Here is a 23,982-nt window from a genome sequence, read left to right as displayed (position 1 = left end):
AAGGAAATTGAGACCCAGAGAACTTAAATATCCTGTTCACTATTACAAGCATAGGAGGGGACAGACCCCGAGATTAAAATTCAGGACATTCCACTCTAGAGTCTATTCTTAACAACTTGGTTATGCTACTAGATGTTAACAGCTCTGTGTTAGGAATTTCAGATAGAGCAGTGAGTGATCTCAGCCTTCATCAAGATAGACAATAATATAAAATGTAAACAAGTGCAAAATGATTGTGTAGCAATAATTTTCAAAAAGAGAATAATCATAGTTTTCTAGTGTAGTAATGAATGACTTTAAACAAGAGTAGTTGATAAAGCTTTCCTATTGACTTATGATATTGTAAATCAGCAATTTAATTCAAAACATGCAGAATAGTAACTACCATACTTGAAGGATAGAGGAGCATGGATAGTTAAGTTTAGCTGGAACGATTGATTCATAGACCTTGCTTTTTAAGTAAAGTTCTATGAACTATTATCAAGTTTACATCTTAGCTTATAGTAAAGCTAAGTTGTGCTATTCTTTCAGCTAAAGCGGAAGTAGAAGAAATCTGATTATAATAGTTTCTATTTTAAGCTTAAAAAGTTCGTTTTTGTCCTGAAAACAAAAGAAAGTCACAGCTAGTTGCAAGCAGATAGAACCAAATAAAGTAGTAATTTAAAAAGATGGCTTTAATGGTGTGGCATGTATGAAGAAGAGAGGCAATGTAATCAATCAGAAGCTTTTGCAAAAAATATGTCTGTGAAATAACAAAGATCATCGGTGAAAATCAGGAGGAAACATCATATGTGAAAAAAATGAAAAGATAATAATCTCATTATTTTGTTTGTATAATTATAATTTCTTAGACTCTAGTAAGAGCATATTCTTATGCAGGTATTTCAACAATTCATGTTAAAACTTTAGATTTTTTTCCTGAGCTAGTCTATAAGTCTACTTGTTAAAATATAGAAATGAGACAATAAATATGCATGAGAGTTATGGGTGTGCATCTCCAGAAAACACTCTGAGGCATCTTAATGTTTTGAGTTAACACTGCTAATTAAAAAAATAATTATCCCTTCTTAATTTTTGTAACCAAAGTCTATTTTATCAATTTGCCAACGAATAAGGGAACAAGTTTCTCCTTTAAATATTTCAACTATCTTATATTCAAGATGCCTAAAAATTAAATCATATATTTGAATACAGTGTAACTTATAAAATGATAGCATATAACTCCCCAAGTAATGAAATATACTTTATTTTCTTATTATCTAAGAGTTACCAAAAAATAAATAAATAAAAAGTCAAAGTGCTAGTAACGCCTTTCATAGTTTGAATGTGGCAAGAGTTGTACACATATACAATATAAGTAATTAATAACTAAGCATCTGGAGATTAGATATGAGATTGATGATCTTATTAGCAGTATTTATAATCTAACATTGCACTTTATGGTTGAATGCTCTATATGTGTGTTTTATTTTCAGTAAAATACATAAGAAAAAGAAAAAATAAGGAAGAATACTTAATGTTATTTAAATATAACCAAAGCTCTTTACTAAAACCAGTTTATATTCTGCACAGGTATGACATCAAAGATGATTACACTCTGAGAATTAAGAAGGCCATGAGTACAGATGAAGGCACCTTTATGTGTATTGCAGAGAATCGTGTTGGAAAAGTAGAAGCTTCTGCGACCCTCACAGTTCGAGGTAAGAGACTTAAGATGTGAAATATAATTGAACTAGCAGCCTAATATTTGGTTAAATTGGTGAGTGAACTCACAATCAATATAATAGCTTACACTATTTTATTATTATATTAAAATGTCTAGATTTGGTGTCTTTTCTATTATTAATTGAAAAAAATTTTAATTTGGGTTCAAAGAGATGATCATTTGAAGTTATTAATTTTTATTTAATAAATATAGCTAATATGATTTTAAAATAAATCTTAAAATAGATAAGACATACTAATCTTTTATATTTCTAATGCTTTGAACTATTTACTGTTTTTAAATGTCACTAGTTTCAAAAGTATTTTCTGTTGAGTAGTTTTTCACTTTATGCTAGTAGAGTACTGTTTTGAGATTTTTTTTATTTCAGTATTCAAAATGCAATCTGGGGGGAGGGGGCAGGAAACTAACACTGCTTCCAAAGGTGAAAAATAGACAGGAAAAGCCTCCCTCGTCAAGAAAATCTTAATTAGAGTGTGATATATGAAGTTCATTGGTCTTAAATAATTGAAATAGCCAGTGCTACTCTTAGAATAACTTTCACCTTCTCAGTGTCATGTATACTTTCTCAGTCATAGAATAATGTTCGTTTATAGACTCCCTGGAATTACTTATAAGTGAAATAAAGCTTTACTTAACAACACAGTGAGCTAGAGTGAATTAACTGTCTTCCTGGTGATACATGTTGATCCACATGAGTAAATTATACAGCCCAAGGTATGATGTAGACAACTACACACACTCTTGCCAAATAGACATTATCCATGGCATTGTTTACATTTAGAGAACTTCAAACAGAGATAGGCAAGGGCATCCCTTCCCAGTTTTTCAATCTTTCTTCCACCACCTTAACTGGTGCCTCCTCCTCTCAGTCTTCCTGATAAAAAGGTAGGCTGCATGTTTTCATCCGGGTCTCAGTTATATCTAACTCTATTTAGTCATTCTTCTTACCTTGGTGCAGCTTTGCTCCCAAAAGTTTTCATAAGATTAGGAAAAAATTTTGGAGGAGTTCAGATTGTTGAGAAATGTGTCAGGGATTCTCAGGTTGATCCTCCATCTAGTAAGAAAAATTATTTTTGTCAGGTCTATGATTTGGGCAGCAAATTATAAAAACAACACAAACAAAACTCATCTACTCCAGCTAACTATTAGGAGACCATATGTACTCTAGATACTTGGAAAATATTAGTAATTTCCATACTTCTCAATCATTCCATTACTAGTGCACCTACTTTACTTTTTTTTTTTATTCTGGTGTGAACTAAGATACAAAACATATTTATACAAAATTGACAGGCTAACAAAAACATTTTCTCTCCTCATCAGGGAACAGAACATAAAAACTATGGTCATATACCAATAGAATATGTGTGTGTGTGTGTGTGTGTGTGTGTTTGTGTGTGTGCAAGCATTACATATTTAACCAATCTTCCCTGTAGATGATTTTATATATTTATATATATATGTTTGTTTTTCACTAGGTAGCCCTTTGCAAGAACAATTAACTTGACCAAATTTCCCCAAAGTTATTTTGTTGTTTATTTCTGAAGTAAATGGGAAAAAATAAACCAAGAAATGTTCCATTCAAAAAATATTTGCTGACTAAACAAATAGTGAGAAAATATGAGGGGTTGTTTATTTGTAAAAGCAGCAAGGTTTCTTTATACTTAAATGCTTGGGTGGATGAGATTTAAAGTGGTCTGTTGCTTTAAGATTTTTCCCAGCTAATTGTCTTCATAATTTGTTGAAAGTTTCAGTTTTAACATTTCATTTAACAAAGGTTGCTTCTCATATGGATATTTTAAGCTAACTAACAAAACTAATAGAAAGGGTTGTTTTTAATAGGAATGTTTTTTATTAGCAAAACTTAAATGGTGTCTTCCCTCATCTGTGTTCTATAGATGGAGTAGAGATTTTAATCTATGTAGTGTGTATTTATTATTTATCTAAGACTAAAACCACAAAACAGGGTTATGGGGGGAAATCTCCATAATACAATAGAATGTGGAGTAAATTATTATTTAAAATTTTTTTTTATCATTAGAAAAAGAAGTTTGTATTTTTCATGCTAAGTGGTTAACGGGGAAAAGACAACAGTATCTATGACTTACGTTTTTTTTCTGGTCATTTTTCTATGCCCGTAAATGAAATGTTCAGTCCTTTCTTGGGTTGTTTTATTAGAACAGGGTCAACTGACTCAAGAGGCCACATCTATTTTCATTCATTTAATGCAGAGACACAGTTTAGTTTAATTTGCTGATTTTGAAAACATCCACCTGCTGTGTGTGTGTTTTTTTTTTCCCCAGGAAGAAATGTTGCTATGTAACAATGACAAGAGATTTTATTGTATTATTTGTGCTAAAATTTTATCATGATGTTCACTTTAGCCAATTGGGGAAAAAGAAAAGAAGTTTCATACTCAAAATCTGAAATAGGTTTATGGAGTTTTCTACTTCAAAAATACAATGAAAATAGACTATAAAATTAAATTTACAGCAAGTAGCTCCTTTTGCTGACTTGACAAACATAAAATTAAAAGAAAGAATGATAGAAACAAACCTCCTAGTATTTATATTCTAATCAAATAATTCATGATTGATAGAACTTTTTAAAATGACTCCGAAAGTAGTTAAAACAAACTTCATATTTGTAAACATAATTTTTCCTCATTTTTCAATTGCTCAAATTGGTTTTGCATAAATTAAGACTTTATTGGAAAATCTATCTTGCTTTTAGGGCAATAAAGCTTCATTTTTTTTTTTTTTTGAAATTTCGTAGACTGAATGAAAGAAATATATTTTTTTAAAACATGATTTCTCATGTTTCTTTTTTTCTCTCTTTAATATAATGGACTTAAAATGTCTTTTATGCCTTTTTGTTTCTAAAAGAAACATTATGTTTAAGATTCAGCTTGGGTGACACCTGAAAAATGCAAGTTCGAAAATGAAAGACAAAGTTATTTTTCTACTGGACATTGGTAAAATGAAGAGAAATCCTGTCAGAATAAGGACTTTACGGCATTAGTCCATTGTTTTGCTCTTGGTTGTTATTTTTATCCACCCCGCCCCCCACCACCAAAAGAAAGAAATTCTTGGGGAGTGGACACCTTATGCCTCTTTCTATACTCCCTTACTTCCTCTTGCTGTAGTGAACCTACCGTAGACTGTTCAGTACGCTAGGATTCAAATTTTCATACTGCTGCTATAGTTACTTTATTCTTCCTTGAATTGTCAATTGTCTTAATCTATCCCTTTTAATTGTGAATAATATTATGAGGTCAGGAATCTCATATAGAAGCAACTCCAGTATTATTTCAGTGATTGCGCAAAGCTAGTATTATGATGTTTGTTGAGTGAATGAATGCCTGTAAATATGGTTTCAATGGCCATATCTATTTCACCATGCTCGATGAGGCATCATCCAGACAAAAGTATCCATAAGTTCTAGAGCTACATTTTATATATTTAGAACTTTATTCCCTGAGATATGACTGACACACATTTGTTGAATATATTTGTTTCTTTAATGTGTGAGATTTAATATAAGTTGAAATGCTACTAAATACATTCCTTCTTCATTTGAATAATGGGATCATATGTTTTATATTTGCCCACTGCTTTTATTATATAGTGATTTACTTTCTAAATTGATTTGGCATTATTTTTTTAAAAGGAAGTATTATTAAGGCTGTGTATGTGTTTTACAATTTCTGTGTGTTAATAAAAGGGGCAGCCTATTACTACTGATTGTAGTGATTGAAAGTTGTGTTATAATAAAAAATAATAATAATTTGTTGAAGCAGCAGTTTGAAAGCCATTCTCAGTGTGAACAAGAATCAACTTGTCAGTCATTGTTTCCTGGCCTCTGCCAAAATAAGAAAAATGCTTAACAGTAGTTAGGGAGCTACTCAGTTTAAATCTCTAAGGATGTTCCAACCTATTTGTTATATTTTTATCCACCCTGTCCAAGGATGAAAAGTGATGTGATCTTAACTTATTACTGGCTGAAAAGCAGTGTCAGGGGCTTTTCTTTAGTCCTCATAATAGTTCTGACTAACCATGCTTAAAATCCAATTGCTATTTAAATCAGACAGGGAGTCCTTCTTTTATTGACATGACATTTGCTAGTCTGTGACTTGAATAGTTATATTCATCAGGTTCTTCGTGGTAGCACAAGGTTGTTTAACTCTAAAAAGACCTTTGAAATTATTAGTAATTGATGACAATAAGACTACATAAAATCTCTCAAATTGCTTATAGTTAATCCTAGGACACAAAATAATTATTTTCTTAGAATTACATTTATAACTTTCAGTTTTATCAAACTTAGACATCCTGTTCATACTTAAATTATCAGACTAGAAATCACTCTACTGTCCATACTTAAATGTAACATTACACATCATGCATTCTGATAATTTTCTTTTCTTTCTTTTTTTAAATTTCTTTTTTATGTTCTCACCACACCATTGTAATGTCTACAGCTCGCCCTGTTGGTAAGTAGCCATCCTTCTATCCATTTAGCATGGCTTTGTACAATGCTTCATAATCCATGCATAGTAGAATTTGATGGAATTAAGTATATCTTTTCACTCATGTTAAAATATTACTTGAGAGATTGTCTACTATAAAAGTTGCTCCTAATCTTTTCATCCTTTTGGTAACTGATTTTGTGTTTAGCAATGACTAGGTAAAAATTTTCATCTAAAAGAATATAAAAATGATTAATATTATAAACTAACTTTTCTTAAAGAAAAAATAAAACTCATTTTCTCTTATATGTATAAAATAATCAATTATTAATTTTACTTGATATTCAAAAATTAGTTCATATGAATTTAATTAAGAAGTTCTATTATTAATGCCTTTTTAATTTAAGCTGCTTGGAGTTCTTGCTTTTAAGGGCAATTTTAACTGCTATATACTTATTATCTGCATGCCTATTTGAACAAAATTTAGTAGGATGCTTCAAGTTATTATAAGGACATGCTTACACTAAAAGGAAGAGGGAGGGATGGGTTGTGCTATTTGGCATGAAAAGTTTGTGGTTTTAATATATGTCATCCTTCATTTGGCTTTGTAAAATTGAAGTTATCAGCTTTCACGTGCAGTGATTTAAGTGGTAATTATATATAAGCATTTGGAAGAGAAATTATTTTCAAATTCATTGATTTAATAATCTTTCTGTATTTCTTAAAGCTTAGCTTAACCTACTAATAAATATGTTTAAATAAAGTGAATCTTGGCATTGTGTTATAAGTAAATGAATAGATGGAAGCATAAATGGGTGGGTAAATTAATTAATTTAGTATACTACTTCTTTAATATACCAAGAGATACTTCAATAAATTATTAAATTAACATACCTTAAAAATTGTCCGTCTAACTTCAAAAGCTTTCTTAATATGCTGGCTTGACATTGTTGACCATTGATGTATATTGGTCAACCCATAACATTTTTTCCCTGCTGGTTGAAACATTAGCAAATTTTATCATTATATAGTATATCCTTACATGGATAGAAAATACAGTAAGTAGAACTTTGGTTTCCCACTCTGAATTTTTGCTCTGACATTTCTAAGCAGTACTTCCCATCTCAGTTATTTAATATCCCTGATCCTCAGAGGAATCAGAATAAACTAAAGGGAACAATGGAGAAAATGATACTGACTTATCAAAGCTGATATAGGAATGAATTTAGTTTAATATTGATCATTTGTGTGAAAAAGTTTTGTATGCCAACATTGGTTAGCATATTTCTGGTTTCTGAGACTTCGTTTTTACATTTTAATATTTTTGAAATAGAGTTATGGCTTGCAATTAATTTGAACATAAATCTCAGGCTTTTTTAAAAAAGTAATTTTACAATTGATGTTAGAAAATTGAGGAACATGTTATAGTTTTTAAGCCTCATTTTTTATATTTATAAGAATCCATATTAATGTGATAATTTTACATATCTGTGGCATGCCATCTAAAATTAAGAACTGAATGGGAAAGAATAAGATAAGTAATTAATAACTTTCTTGTTAATTTGCAAATTAACAAGGAAAATCATATTTAAATTATAGATCTTTATATAAAAGAAAGCTTCTGCCAATAAACCATAACCACTTGATTTATATTATTTCACAAATTCCCAGAACATAGAACAATATGTTAATAATTTTCAATATATTTAACTCATAAATAAAAATTACATTGATTAGAAAATGTTATGCACACAGAGTATTGAGATGCTTTTGTCACTTACAAGGAATTTCAAAAGTTATTTCTTTTTTATTCTTATTTGTAATGATTTTTAAAATTCCCATTGGACTGAAACTAAAGAATAGGTTCTTGACACATTGTACTTTATTCTGGGAACGTCTGTCATTTCATAAATCTCTCTTGAATGATTTATGACAATGTTCAGAAATATGAAGAACTATTCTTTAAGCTTGACAACTACTATTAATTTTGAAAACTGAATGTTAGATATGCTTTTATTGGATCACCAAAGAAGAGAGTGATAATGAGGAATTAGCTTGCTTTTTCTTTGCATCAACTTTTTACATTAATTTTAATTCAGAAACTAAATAAAAAAGTTATGTTTTAATTAGATATGTCAACTTTTCTTGTACGGTCAGAAGGTCCAAATCAAGTAAAACCATAAGTTAAATGTTGAAATAATAGAAAACTACATTAATATTAATATTTATTAGTGGACTAAAATATTAGTTTTTCAACTTGGAAACTCTTACCAATAGCTTTAAGAGTCTTCTACAAATGAAAAGCCACAGATAGGTGAGAAAATTCAGGTTTTAATTTCAGAATAAATTAACTGAAGATATATGTACCAAGTATATAAAATTTAGAGAAAATTCAGGGTGTAATTCCTGTGTAATACTTTCAAATGAAAATAGAAAATATGCAGATTCTGGAATATTTATATATTTAGAAACCAATCACTACATTATATACCAGATAAAATTTGATAGTCAGTATGAAAAGTTCATTTAGACATCATTATAAATTTCCAAATTGGGAGTTTTGTGCAAATGGATGACTCTTATGAGCTGCATTTAAGTTAAGGCATTGCCAGTTCTATGTAATTTACAGCTGAAATAAACACCTTCTGGTCTGTACTTTTTAAAGTATAAGAATAACTCTTGATTCAGGAAACACTCTGTGTGGAAAATTTTCCTGAAAGCAGACAATCACAGACTTGTCAATGAAGGAAAGTATTCAGATATCACTTACTCATCTTCAATGTCATCATCATTTCAGAAAGAGCCCCTTAAGCCAAATTCCTTATTTTCTGGTTGCCACAAAATCTAGACAAATGCTACTTTGATAATTAGAAATCCGTCAGCCTTTCCTGTGGTTTTGCCTTTTTTACTGTTCCAAAGTCAGCCTTTATATGACAAGCAAAAGTACATCCCAGGACATAGTTAACTATGAATGCTAAAATATTCATTTGTTTATTTGGAAAACTCTTCTGATGAGGGAACTGACAGAAGAAAAGGATCTAAATAGGGAAAAATATCTTGCTTCCTATACCCATCTGTCTTATTTTCAATTGGAAGTCTTTCCCAAGCTTAAAAATAAAAAAAAGAACATCTATTTTGGACATGGACAACACATTTTTTCCTAGCAGCAACTCAAAACATGATGAGTAATTTGGAAAGAACTATCAAATCTACCAGCTGCCTTACTTGTGAAGCTGAGCCCTGCTCCATTTTGTATCTTGTATACCATATGCTAGATGCTGATTGCCTGCGGTATGGAAACCAAAAGCTGAGTATGTCAGGTGACACTTGTTTAAAATATCAAAAACAAACTGAAAATATACAACTTTATGGAAACTTGTATTTACTAATTTAGTGACGCAAAAGTATGTTTTCTTTTGATAGAAGAATGTAATTGACCACACAAAGTTTATTAGTATTGAGAAATATATATTTTTTTGGCAAATTTTCCATCTTTTATGACTATTATTTAAAGAAGCAGCCACTCTTCTAAACAGAAATCTGTAGGAACATATTTTTTTTCAATGTCTTAACGACTTAAACATAAAAATTAAATATATTCTTATTTTAGAAAGATCTGTTTTGAAATGAGCTAGAGTTTTGTTACAACATGCCTTAAGCATTTTATTGAAGCCACAAAGAAGTTCAATAAAAAAGAGCGATTAAAAAATTCATTAAGGGCAAATTATAAAGCAAACATTACTTAGAGCAATGTGACTGATATTTTCAACACCGCCACTCTTCACTCCACCTTGAAATATGGAAAATCTGGGTATTTTCTAGTTTTTTTGTTTGTTTGTTTCTGTTCTTTTAATCAGAAAATATATGGGCATTATGTATGAACTCTTTCATGTCAAGACCCACTTTTCCAAAAAAGGCATCCTGAGCGTGTCTTAGAAGGAAACCATACTTTTACTCCCTGCAGCCTTTCTTCTTTGGACAAGCTGTTACCCTATGACCTGAGGTGATCATCTCCCTCCTACGAGTGCTTAATGTTTCCTGCACCTGGCACTAATTAGCTACTTTATGTTGAGTCTCATGTAATTATTATTATGCATCACGTTTTTCATTGCTCCATATGTTTTGATTAAGTAGAAGGTAAAAAATGCATTCTGCTTTGTCTTGTATATTTCAACAGTTTCCATACTGTGAAACTCTAAAAATATCTGAATGCTAATTTTGTGATTGAGAAACATGTACTAGTTACTTTCCATGCTTGGCTGATTTTATTTCCTTACTAGATTCTCTTGAAAGAGGCTTATGTCTTTGACAATGTCCATTCATTGACTCTAAATTTGAGAATAAGATATAAAATTAGTAAGTCATACTTTCTATTTCTCACACGTTGGAGAAAAGGTTCTATTGGCTTGGTATTGAGTGGTGGTGTAGTAAAGTCTGAGCCATCTAAATAATGTTATCCTTGGCTGGGTTGCCCTTTTACTATAGGAATACCAGTGTATTCCCTTCTTCTATAACTTTGCTGGGTTATAGCGTGGTCTCGATCGCTCTCCATCTAATATTTCTAGGACACATCAAGCCCCTTAAACTTTTAGATTTGTTGTTTAATTTACACTATTTTAAGAATATTTTCTTCTATGTTATCTCTGAATAGTCTTTTCTGTCTCACATCTTTTCTTTGAAAACATGAATTATGTTGGCTTTCCTTTCTCTCAATTTCATATTTGTTAGCTTCTTTATAATAATTTTGAAATCCTAATTTTATTTTATAATGTATGATTTCCCGATGCTGATGTATCATCTCTCTAACTTTTTCAATGGCAACTATTATTTTCTTGTTTCTAAATAAGGTTTTGTTTCTTTAATTTCATTTTATTCTTTGTTCATTTCCTTACTAGGTTTGACTACATTTTGTCTCTCCACTTTTCTTCAGCCCCATTATCTTTCTTTCTTTCTTTTTTTTTTTTTTTTTTTTAGAGAGAGGCCATGTTGTAAATAATTTCATTTAGATTATGGACAACTATTTATTCTAAAGTATTTCTGTGTTTCCTTTGGTAATTCTTAGAAGATATGGAATATTTCCCTGGAGGCCACCTTAAAATCTTACAGTAACTTGGCTTTTACTTTCCTTAAATATCTTCTCCCCTGACTTCTGAATTTTAGCTGATTATCTACAAAGTCATGTCTTACATTCTCCAAGTCTCTCTAGGCTTTAGATCTCCTTTTTCCCATCAAGGGATCATGGAATGGGCTCTCACAATGTTGACAGATAATGTCTGTGACATTGATATCGATAAAGGATCGTGTATTGTGACTAGTTGGTATTCACCATGCTTCTTTGTTTTCCTCCAGCCTTCACTATATTTATAAAGCTACTTCACAATTTAGGGGATTGAGGCTATGGTAGTTTTCCCATATTATACATTTCTTTTGTTGTATTTTATAGAAAAAAGTAGAGCCACAAGCCCGTACCCATTATCTTAACCTAAATATGATAAACCTTAAATATTCACTAGTTTTGGAGTTTATTCAAATAAGAATAAACATTAATCATATCAACTTAGTAATTAAAATTAAAGTACTATAAATATTAATATCAGAATAATGAAAATTCTCTGACCCAAAACAGTATTATGAGATTAATATTAAGAGATTTCCCTATTTCCAAAAAGAAATAGCATTAAAATTTTAGTCATACCTTCTAAGAAAGCCAAAATTTTTATTTTTGGAGTTATAGTAATTTGTAGACAGAAAGAGATATCATAATATTTGTATATATCAGATATTTGATGTATGCATTATAATATATATTTTATAATATGTATATCTGTATAATACATATATCTGTACAAATACATAGTAATGTATATATTTATATATTTTGCATACATATTATGTACTCATGATCTGAATATATATTATATATATATAATCTGTATATATTCTATATATAATGTATATATATACAGCCATATGCTATAAAATATATAATATAATATACATTATACATATTTGAATCACTGTACTACTTATTTAAATATATTGTCACTCAAGATAATAGTAGATAATTAGATTCATTAAAAAATGTAACTACCAAATTAAATTAATTTTTGACTTAAAATACCTCCAAATGCCTTTTTAAATCTTTCTCATGGCAAACATTGTTTCTCAGATTTATTGGGTATATTAATTTCATCTTCCCTACAAAACTATTAGCTCTTTGTCAGTAAATTCATTGTTGTAGTTATCTTTCTGCTGCCTCTAGGTCTAGCATAACATTTACATGTGGTAGAAGCACGTCAAATGTTAGTGCAGTTAATTGATACACAAATATGCATACATAGGTAATACTTGCCTGGAAAATGTTTATGCAAGCAGCTTTAAATAGTGCTGTAAAAAGATTAAGCAACATTAATGGTAACAGGCCAATCACATAGTCCCCATTCTGCTAGTAAGAGATAAAATACAACAAAAAGAAGGCACTAATGAGTTAGGATGGTGCCTTACTAAGCGTGTAATTAATGTTATTAAGAAACATTCCAGTTGCATATTAAAATTCTGTTAACTAAGCAGCCCTTCAGTATCAGTATATTTGTCCCTTAGTTTCAAATTTTTTTTTTCTTTTTCTTTTTTTTCTAATTGGCATCCTCATGCAATTTTTTCTCTTAAAAAATGAGATAATGGGATGTGATCAGCCTTTGTGGTTTAGCTGGAGTGCTGACATGACAGTTCTGGCAAGTTGACAGGTTAAGTGAGTGGAAATGGATGTCTTGTCTCACCGTTTACTTGAAGAGCCATTTTTAAGCTACATTTTTTTCATTCTCACCTTCTACCACGATATCAGGATTCTAGTTTTCCCAATTTAGGGTTGGGAGAGAAGTTTTTCTTTTTATCACTCATTGAACTATTCTTGTTCTGCTAGTGAAAAATGAGATTTTTAAAAAGAATGGTATAAATATTGCTTTATTTAATTACCTATTAGATTTTAAGTTAGTATTTTTCTTGAGAACAGTTCCTTAAAGAAAACACAATTTTACAGTTTCATTACATTATTTTAATAAATTATATGTATATTTTGTATTAAATGTAATTATAAATTACATTTGTAGTATATTATTATATAGTATTTTAGTCAGGAAAAGAAATAGAATAGCAAAGCTACTATTAGTAAAGGACAGAATAGTATGGAAAAATGTGATTTGTAATTTAAAATTTGTTTAAATTTTGAGATTTTCTAAGGCAATCTCAATTTATACTTTCTGTAGAATTCAAAAGTTCTGTAAAATTTGCATATTGACAAACAGGTTTTCTATAGTTACATGATTTTCTATATTTACCTGTAATTTAACTGAAATTTATTTCGGTAATCTGAAATATAATAAAATTGAAAATTATCTATATACATATCCGACTTAGTTACTTTAGGTGTTAACTATTACATTTATTGCAATGTAGAAATATTTAATACCATTAGAAGATTTAATTGGAATTTCCACAGTGAATAAAGACCATTTACATGGAAATACATGGTTTCACTGGCATAATCCTTCCGTTAAGAACCACACTGACCTGGACCGCCAAAAGTGTCAGTAAAGCCAGGCATCTGTGCAGTCTGGAAAACTCATATCTCTAACATAATTCATACATTTTTCCTTCTGCGAGGAAAATGTCTCCGTTCTTATGTCAAATCAATCTCTCGCCCTCTCTTTTTCTCTCTCAATCTTTTCCCCAGTTGTTGGAGACAGATTGAGTCAAGTTACTCTCATAATGGTGGGACACCCTGTAATAGAACACTTATCATGTTCATCCTGTTGCATCACGCTTGATTGTTTTCTTGTGAGTTTCCTCTAGCAATGAGTTCCAGAAGACAGAGATATTGGTACCATTGAAACTAGACACAAAATAAATTCAGCATATTTTTGCTTAAAATAGTTGAATAGTATTATGAGGTTAAGTGCCAACCAACATCTGAATTCATATCTAGCACAAATTTATCACCATGATGTTTTCCAGTAATGTATCAATCAAAAAAAAGTTAAAGCCAAGTACAAAATGGTTATGTGTGTATAGGTGTTTACTGTAACAGTGTTTTTATATGCTTGCCTATGAGAGCCAAAAATTCAAGATATTTTGAACCAAATGAGTTTATTCTTTTCAAAGGCATTCTGTACACTCTAGATAATAGCAGAATCATTTCTTTTTGATATTTAGAGTGTTCCTTTATAAAGAGGAATATATTATATGTGACTATAAATTTTAAAAAATGATTTTAATCACTGTCACAAAATACATGCACACTTGTGTGTGTGTGTGTGTCACACTTACCACCAATACTCTGCACTTTTGACCTCCTCCTTGAAATTGCTTTCACAATTACTGTATATGCCAATTTAGAAGGTCACATGCTTTATAGCAACACATTCGACCAACTTCATGGCTTACTTTGGTCATCAGATTTTAAATAACCATGAATTACTTTTAGTGTAGATATTATATAAACCCTCAAAATTAGTCTCTCTATGATCAATAAATTTCATAAGAATGGTTCAAAAATGTAGAATGATAGCTACATTGTTGCAATGCATCTTTACTCTTATAAGAATTGAGTTTGCTTTGTATATGTGAAGCCTCTCATTGGTAGAAGGTAGAATGGAAAGATGGAGAATCTAAGGATTGTGATTCACTGTACTCATTCTTTTTTCTTATACCACTTACTTTACTTTCCCTTTTTATGAAAGCTGTTAACCATTAGGTACTTTCCCTTTTTCATTTAGACGTTGAAAAAGTGATTATTGTTGAAAGAAAATGTATCAATATGGATTTTTATCATGGAATAAGAATTTTAAATAATAGCTGAAAGTAAGGTTCTGGCTGATAAAGAAAATAGATCACTCATCTAAAGGAGTATTGCTATAGAATCAGTAAGAAAATGATTAATTGAAAAGGTAGTTAATTTAGCAATTTCATTATTTATGTTCCTTGGAAATAGTGACAAATGAATAAAGTGTGATTAAATTGGCTTTATAAAAATGATCATTTTAAATTCTATATTCCCAAATTAAATTTTCCAATATAAATGCATTGCTTCCTCTGAGATGAATTATGTGTTAATAATCTTCAAATCAAATATTTTATGACATTATGCATTTCCAATATTATTAATAGAAATTCTTTTGAAATCAAGTGGTGTTAAATAGTAAAAATTAAATAGAATTAAATAAGTTGAAGAAACAATTATTTATCAGTTAGAAGCCAACCTGTTCAGATTATACTCTTAGTAAACATCTCTTACTATGGCTCTTTATTGCATTTTAATGAATTGACTTCCTGTGATCTGTTTCTTTTTGGTGGAATAAGCCTATTAACTAATTTTTTGTAAGACTTTCTAGAATTGGTTATTACACAATGACTTTATTTTTCTATATTATTTTTGTCACCCTTGGTTGGTGACAACCCATTTATAGTCTTTGGGTCATTAATTTTCAGTTTAGATTAGAGGAAATTCTCTACAGAGGGCTATATCAGAATCAGTTAGAGGATTTTTTTAAACATCATGTTTTCTTTGACATCTTTCCATCAAAATTTCTACACTAGCAAGTCATTGTCACTGGTATGACCGTGTCATATCCTTCCAGTGTAATGAGATGAAATAACTTGAGTATTTGCTTTAGATCAAGAGGTTTTTTGTTTTGTTTTGTTTTTGTTTGTTTTGTTTTAATTTCCTAGTCTGAGCCATTCATTTAGTGTTCACTACTTAGAGCTTTTCCAGGCCAAAAGAAGATACCATTTCAATGCAAAGTGGTAGACAACACCCCATACCGATAAGAGCCTGTTGCTTGAACTGAGGAAATAAGACACATGAACAGGGGGAAAAATAGATAAATAGACCAGTACCTTTAAATAAAAAGAACACAAGAAAAGTATGAGATTTGAGTAGAAGGATAATATCAAAACGGGTTAACAGCAAGACTTACCAGCAAATATATAGCTGAAAGCAGATTGGCCAGTAGACTAGAGATAGTTAGGGGAACTAGTGACTGCCAGGGTGATAAAATCTTGAGCCAGTTGATAGAAGCCAAAATGCTGCACTGAAGAGAATAATTTGCAAGCACTGCAATGATAAGTAATAGAAAAGGGATTGTAGACTTTTGAATGAAAAATTTCTTGAATGAAGTATACTTAAGAAAGTTTGTACTTATACTGTAGGTAGTATAGAAAGAGCAAAATCATAGGTTTTGTGCTACTTTAATAAGAAAAGCAGCTATTCAGGAAAAATATAAAGATATGATTTTAACAATATTATACCATATTAAATATCATATCATATGATTTTTTTTCATTCTTTTTTGAAACTAGACACAACAAATTCTCAGTAAGAGCATTGTTTAAAGTAAATCAAATGGATATAGCTCAGTGCTTAAGAAGTCTAATTATGGCATTAGATGAAACTGGAGTCAAACCTGTTTTCCAATCTATTGCTTTAATCTTTAAAAACCCTGTGTACCTTTTATAAAAAGACTTAGTTTACTGGTCTTCACATCAGAATGATAGTAGTTAAAACATAGAGCTATTTAAATATTAAATAAGATAATGTCTGTGGATGATCTGACATACTTCCGGATACTTAATAAGCACTCAATTAATGTTAATTATTATTGTTGTGTTAAGCAGTTTGTGACTCAGTAAATCTTTCACACAGCAAATGATGGAAAAGTGTATTTTCTAAATCTGCTTATAGAACATATGAAAATTAAAAATACTAAATTGCAAAAGAAGTTATTTCCTACTTGAGTTTTAAGATACGAAGTTCAAAATGTTTATTATTACAGAATAATAAACATATTCACTAAAGCACAACATTTTACCCAAAGAAAGAGAGCTCCTGAGTGTGCCTGTAACCACTGTCATCTATTAATGTATGCAGCTGCTGCGTGACTATCTCCATGTTCATGCCTGCCATGGAAAGTCATATTCTCCTGTAAAGAACAATTCTGAACATGATGTGATTAACCTTTAGGGTCCCCCATCCCCTCATCTCCAAGTCCACCTCATGCATGGTCTATGCTTTCTACTCATGTTCAGCCATCTGATTTCCATATCCCCTACTCACTCTCACCAGTAGGCATTAGCATAACAGAGCTGTAGCATGACTTTGATTGAAGCCAGCTTAGGCTGAACACAGTATCAAAGCATAATTTAACAGAAATCAAATCTATTTTAATGTGCATTGTATTTAAATTCTCAAAAACAGTTTCAAGAGAACAGTAGCAGATCTCTAATTTTAATTGACCTTTTATATTTGAATTTACTTCTCTGGAAATTATACAACATACTTTTCTTATACAGCTATTGTTTTTAATTTGTAAGTGTTGATTGAACACTGAATTGTGCTTCTCTTTTCTTCATCTCATTTCTTGTTATAGCTGTAGCAAAAAGACATAATCACTTAACAGATTAAGCAAGTAGGCTATTACATCATAGTTACAAAAGATTTGTCTAATGTTTTGGGGTTTATAGAGGATAGGAATATGTATTTTATAGGCTTTTGTCTTAGAAATATGTAAGAGAATTGCCATTTTTATATCTAGCATGTTCCTCTGGAGTTTATAACTCAATATCTTTAATTCACATTGGGTTTAAATGTGTGTTTTAGATTGTCATCTTGAGGATCTAATTGTGCTTTTTTTTTTAATTTAATGAAATCCATCATAGAAAAATTCATTTTATGTGTAACACCCTTTTTGCTGTTGTGCTGTGTTGATAAAACACCACCTTTCTGCCTACTCCCTCTCATTGGTGACATCAGCTAAGTACAGCCTTTTCAAACCATTTTCACTGCCACCTGGAAGAAATGCAGGAATTGTGAAGTGTTATCAGAAGAATTATTGATACAATTTTTTTATTTTAAAACCTCAAAAATAAATTCTTTCAGCTAATATCCCTTCATGGAAGATTGCAATATAGATCTTAGGTAGAAAGGATCTCCAGAAGTAAAGGTGATGGATGCAATTTGTGGCCCAACTTCAGGCGACAAGAAAAAATGGGCATTTTCAGAGGTTTGAATATTTTTAAAATCTTCTGTGTTTTTACATATTTTAATATCTCTTATTAATTTTTAAAAAGATACGGTGATTCTAGTTCCAGGGAGATTATTGTGGCTTCAGTTCAGGTAACAAGAAACTATTTGGTACATTAGAAATATGGTGTATTTATAACTTGGAATAACAATACCATATGAATAAAACATCATATGAAAAGGTATTTTGTAGCATGATTAAAACAAATACTGATAGCATTTTGTCAGAGGACTTTAAAATTTTGGTATTGGGTAAAAACTTAAAAAATTATGATTTCCTGCTGTTTTTAGATCATATCATTAATAGCAATCATTACATTATAATATTGCAAAATTCCTTTGTCCTTTAAGAGTTCTGAAGAAATGTTCTCTTTAGATGCTACCATGAATAGCAATTCTCAACTGAATTTTTGCCCCACTCTGCTCGTTTTTCAGCCATTTTTCCTTTAGAAAGAACAATTTCATTATATCTTTCTTGCATAAATATTTTTGAACAGATTCATACACTTTTCAGGCAAAATTTAAGCTACTTTAACATAAATTATTTGGTTTAACTCATCACTTCTTCATCCCTTGTTTTATTCTTAAAATTATGATATTCCCCTAACATATCCAGTTCCACAGGCCTTATGTTTGTTTCTTTCTGTCCCATGTGATCTTACTCCTCTTCATCTAGTCAATTCCTACTTGTGCATCAAAATGCAACTCAAGTGTGGCCATCTCTTGGCATCTGTCTTCTTCTTTCTTCATCCCTAATTTAGTTTACTGCTCATCACCTCTTTCTTCCCCAATGCTCTTCGTATTCTTTTTTATTATACAAATCACAATTTACTGGATTTGTTTATATTTGTTTATTTACTCTGAAGTCTCATAGGACAGAACAATTTTTTATTTGGCTTTCCACCCCCTGTACCAAACAGGATGTCAATCAATACATTTTGAATGAATAAACAGATGAAACATAATTTTTTTACAAAAGTGGATACATTGATGTGGTCATTTGTCAGTAATTATTCTGGGGGCTATATTTTAGCAGCTGTATTAAAATTGTAGGATCTGGATTCCAAAAGCATTGCCCCAAATTACTCATATACCCTGAAGTTTTTGAAAACTTGAAAAATCAAATTCAAGGAAGTTATGTGAGAAAATTTGAATTGTTTCTGGCCCAAAGTAGTTTAAATAAGTTGAATATGTGACTTTTATCAAAGACTGTTAACTAAGTTTGACTGAATTGACTTTTTATTTTTGATAATGAGATGAAAGCTATATTATTCAATAATTCTTGCTTAATTAAGTATCCATATTGGCACTGTTTCTCTTTCATAGAATTACTAAGAAGTAAAGAACTATATATTCATTTTAATTTCTTAATAAATATAATTTTCCTCGCATCATAGAAATAATATAAACCAATCTTTCTTTTTTCTTTCTTTCTTTCTTTTTTTTTGCTATAAATACCTGATGGCTTCACATCTGTACTGAAAAATGGACACTACTGTGCTTTCAGATTTGTTCCAAAAGTAATTTTGTAACATTGATTTAAACTATCATTTTTATTAAAAACATGGAACCAAAAAAAAAAAAATCAATGTATCTGCTGATTCAGTGGAATTGTGTAGAAATAACAAGAAGATTGTAAGAAGCAAGCAATCTCCTGAAAATGCAAGGCAACATAAGCCACATTCTGTTCAAATAGATCCATAAATCTGAGTTTTCCATCTTGTTAACCTGAGTCTTCTGTTATCTATAGTTATAGAAGAAAATTTTACTTAGTAGATTTATTCCTTCTGTCCCTGTAGTATATGTTGAATGTGTTGAATTAGGAAACAGTATAATGAAACACCAAAAAATAAGTCACTACAAATCTCAGTGAAGTTTTTTTAAATGCTGCTGCTGTTTCTTGTAAAAATGGGTAACTGGCTGTATGTTTGAGGCTTCCCTACATTTACTTTATTTGTGGACCTGCACTCATGTGCTCCCGAAGGACTGAAAGAATTCTGGGTAAAGGCCTTTACTGAATGTTACTTATTGTTAGACTTCTTTTAGGATTCTTGTCATGTACACCAAGTTATAAAAGTTAGAGCTGATTTTAAAGTTTTTCTTGGTCTTATATTTGCTAGCATAAGCAACAAGTTAAAGTGGAAAAAAGATGATTAGAAAAAGCAATGGAATAAACATGTTGTTTTTTCTTCAACAGGAGTGGTTTTAATATGAAGAAGATGTCCTTCTGAAAACCTCCAGCTTTGCTGTCTACTGCTTTTCGCTTTCTTCTTTCTCTTTACAATTAAACCCCAGTTTAAATCTGAACTTTCTTTGGATTTTTACCCCCACCTCATTATTTTCTTTTCTATTGGAGTTAACTTGTGTCTAGAACTTATCTTCATCTACTCTGTTTTACTAGTCTTACAGACTCCCTACTTTATTGACAAATCCACCTCCCTTAAGAGCTATACTACATTCATTAGAGGGTTAAAGCTTCCAAAATTTTTGCTTTATCTATTTTTCTTCCGTTTAGAAATAGGCAGAATAAAATCTCAAGTTTGGCTTCTCAGAACATTATTAGACAGTGTCCAAATCTACCTTTCGTAGCCAGTGATGTTTATAGTACTGGGACTCTCTATTCCTGCCAGATTATATATTCTACACTAGATGTGTTTTTGCTTTCTGTACTTTGCTCAGTAAGATCTTTGCTTGGAATATATTTATTTCTCCACTTATCTAAATGCCACCCATTCCTCAAAGTTTCCATAATGTTCATTTCCTGTATAAAGGCCTTTCACAGCAAGCAGAACACAGAGGGAGTCCTCTCCTCTGCGATGCTCTGAGAGCACCTCTATTAAAGAATTTACCATAGTCTTAGATAACTGTTGTTTCAGTTTTGCTGTTGCTGCTGACATCATCACTATGCTTTGTATTTTCCATTATACTATGAGTTCTTTGATAGCTGCAGGATCGATGTTTTTTATCTGCTTATATTTAGTGTCTAGTAAAGGAACTGATTTTCTGCCTAATGTTTATCTGAATGAAATAAACAGAAAAAAAAACACACTTTCATACATTTTTCTATGTATATAATTCACATTTCTTCAATTCTTCAATGTCTTCAACATTTCAACTCTTCATATCTGGAATATAAACACTTTGAGAATAGAGATCTTATTTTATTCCTCCTGGTATCCATGTGCCTAGTACAATATCTTGCAAATATTACAAAAGCAATCAATGTTTGTCAATAGATTGATTTCACAAAAAGGAGGTAGTTGAGTAATGGAGTGCTTCTTTTCTATATTTATTTATTCAAAACATAAAACTCAATTGGCAAACCATGTTTTCCTTGAAAATGTTAGAATAGCATTAATTTTTTTTTATTTTTTCTATGCAACTGTATGCAACTGTATGCAAGATTATAATGTACAACATTATGAAAATGTTTCTACTAAGTATTCTTCTTTCCTCATGTGTAATACAGTGCTCTTTTTCTCTTCTGTTGTGTTTTGAGAAATGCTTAAAAAGAAATCGAAAACTGTAGCTTCTGTCTGGTACTGAGCAATCCAACTGGTATCAGATTTTCCCTTTGAATATCTATTCTTTGTCAATGGTTTATATTTACACACTTTCTTTCCTTTTAAATTATAGCTCCTCCACAGTTTGTGGTTAGGCCAAGAGATCAGATTGTTGCTCAAGGTCGAACAGTAACATTTCCCTGTGAAACTAAAGGAAACCCACAACCAGCTGTTTTCTGGCAAAAAGAAGGCAGCCAGGTGAGTGTGAACCTTTACTGCTTTTATGAAATCCTTGAACTTCCTGTTTCTGGTGCTCCTCAAAGCTTGTTTTACCTTTCATTTTTATTTCTGATATAACACTCTTTATTTTCTAGTGCTAATTTTCTAAAATCGTGTCTGATGCAGAATAGAAACAATTCAGTGTATCTAAAATATCTTTAAAGGTCTAATCCAAACCTCTGTAGTTTTTTAAAATCCCTGAGCAGAAGGATAATTTTGCTTTCTTGTACTGAGTTACTTTGGGAAGATTAAATGAGTTAGACACATAAAGCACTTAGAACATCCTGGGTGTATGTAAAGCAATCAAAACGTATTTCCATTATTAAATGGCCTAGAAACCAGTTTCAATTCTCTTTCATAGACAGAGAATATTTTTAAAAATTCTTTACCATTATATTAAGCATGCTTCCATTTAAGAGTAGAAAAAATATTTTCTTTCATCATATCTTCTGAATTTCTACATAGTGGGATTGGACAGATAATAACACATTGTATACCAGAAGGAACCAACACTTGCTAGGTCTTTCATGTGCCTTGGTTTGTCCTCTCTTGGCAGCATGGCCTCTCAGACTCTCTGCTAAAAGTCAATTGGAGAGACTACTTTTCTCATTTAGGATTTGGTCCAAACTTGGACAAACACTTAGTCGTTAGATTCTGAGGCTATGAGTGAAATTTCCAGCTTAAACCAGATCAGAAATTGTGTTCTTTGAGAATTTGTTTGTGCATTTTTGAGAGACCTGGAGATATTTTGTTCTAGATATTCTAGAACCATCCCCAGGCTGGCATATAGTTCTCAGGAAAAGACCTACTGGTGCTTTTCCTTAGCACCTTCTGTTGTCATTCCAAATTGTTAAATAATTTCCAGGGGAATAATGGAAACCATGATAAAAAGTCTCAGAAAATATTTAAAAATTAACATAAATTTGAGAAACATTTTACTTTATCAAGAGAACCTGTTGATCAGAACTCTTGTATGATTATCTAGGTAGAGAGGCATCAGGAAGTTCCCCTCAGCCATCATTATCTTTAATTGTTGTGGGTTTCTACATGTTTCTGTACCACTCAAGCAGTTTTAAAAACCCAACGTTGAGTGGGAAAATTGCCTTTTCTCAGTGTTCCTTGTCGGAGTCACTTCCCTGTGATTTGTAAGATATGATCATTGTGAAGAGAAGAAAAGGTGAAGTGTTGGCCACTGCCTTACCCCACATCAGAATTGTTCCAGGCCTTAATTCCTATCTTTGTTTTTGTTTGTTTGTTTATTTGTTTTTATCAGTTAGTAACTATAAAACAGATTTTTCCTCAAAGAGTTTCTTAATTCTTCACTTAAAAATTGCTTTTTTAAATAATGAAAACATCACAAACATGACATGGTTATAACACTTGTATGTGCATATGTATATGCACACACACACACACACACACACACACCCTGAAAAATGAAGGAATTTTAAAGCCATCCCCCCTTCACAATTGTATGATCTTTGTAGCACTATTTATCTTTACTGAAGTTCATTTTCTTATTCTAAAATATAAGGATAATGCATTTTACTTCATATAAGTTAAGATTTCCTGATTAAGTTAGTTTATATATAATGGTGCATTACACATTATAAAGGTCAACGAGATGTTATTTCTAAAATGTAGTAAGAAATGGGGAAAATGCAGAATTCAACTGTCTCCTCCTGTGTCTTGATTGAGGTGGCTTCTGTTCAGGTTAAAGCTTCCAGGTTCTGAGGTTTCCCACTGCTCTCCAGCACTGAAGAGAGACTCAGCACTACTCTGGTCACCTTTGTACTCAGACCTATACAGTTACTTCCTCAAGCCACTGTTAGTAAATATAATGTAATAAACATTTATTTATAAATGATATAAATAAAACAACATAAGCAATTTGATTGTTGCAAATTTACACTTTGAATCCATGTATTGAGTC

At 30.9% G+C, this 23,982-nt stretch overlaps 1 protein-coding gene across 34 annotated transcripts in view; it reads left to right on the top strand.

Annotated features, from left to right (window-relative positions):
- The window catches only part of ROBO2 (roundabout guidance receptor 2), a 1,504,157-nt gene that overhangs the window by 1,381,405 nt on the left and 98,770 nt on the right, over positions 1-23,982 (top strand). For 24 of the 34 annotated variants that reach the window (XM_036220091.1, XM_036220090.1, XM_036220079.1 and 21 more), the window contains 3 exons: positions 1,573-1,700; positions 6,207-6,218; positions 21,904-22,028. In XM_036220091.1, the coding sequence (XP_036075984.1) occupies positions 1,573-1,700; positions 6,207-6,218; positions 21,904-22,028 (265 nt within the window). The remainder of the gene's footprint in view (positions 1-1,572; positions 1,701-6,206; positions 6,219-21,903; positions 22,029-23,982) is intronic. The other 10 variants (XM_036220094.1, XM_036220092.1, XM_036220074.1 and 7 more) reach the window with 1 other exon arrangement.

The sequence above is a fragment of the Rousettus aegyptiacus genome, unplaced genomic scaffold (genome assembly GCF_014176215.1).
Source record: "Rousettus aegyptiacus isolate mRouAeg1 unplaced genomic scaffold, mRouAeg1.p scaffold_m13_p_4, whole genome shotgun sequence".
Taxonomy (NCBI): Eukaryota; Metazoa; Chordata; class Mammalia; order Chiroptera; family Pteropodidae; genus Rousettus; species Rousettus aegyptiacus.
Note: the sequence above shows the minus strand (reverse complement) of the source record. Positions and strands in the feature narration are given on the sequence as shown.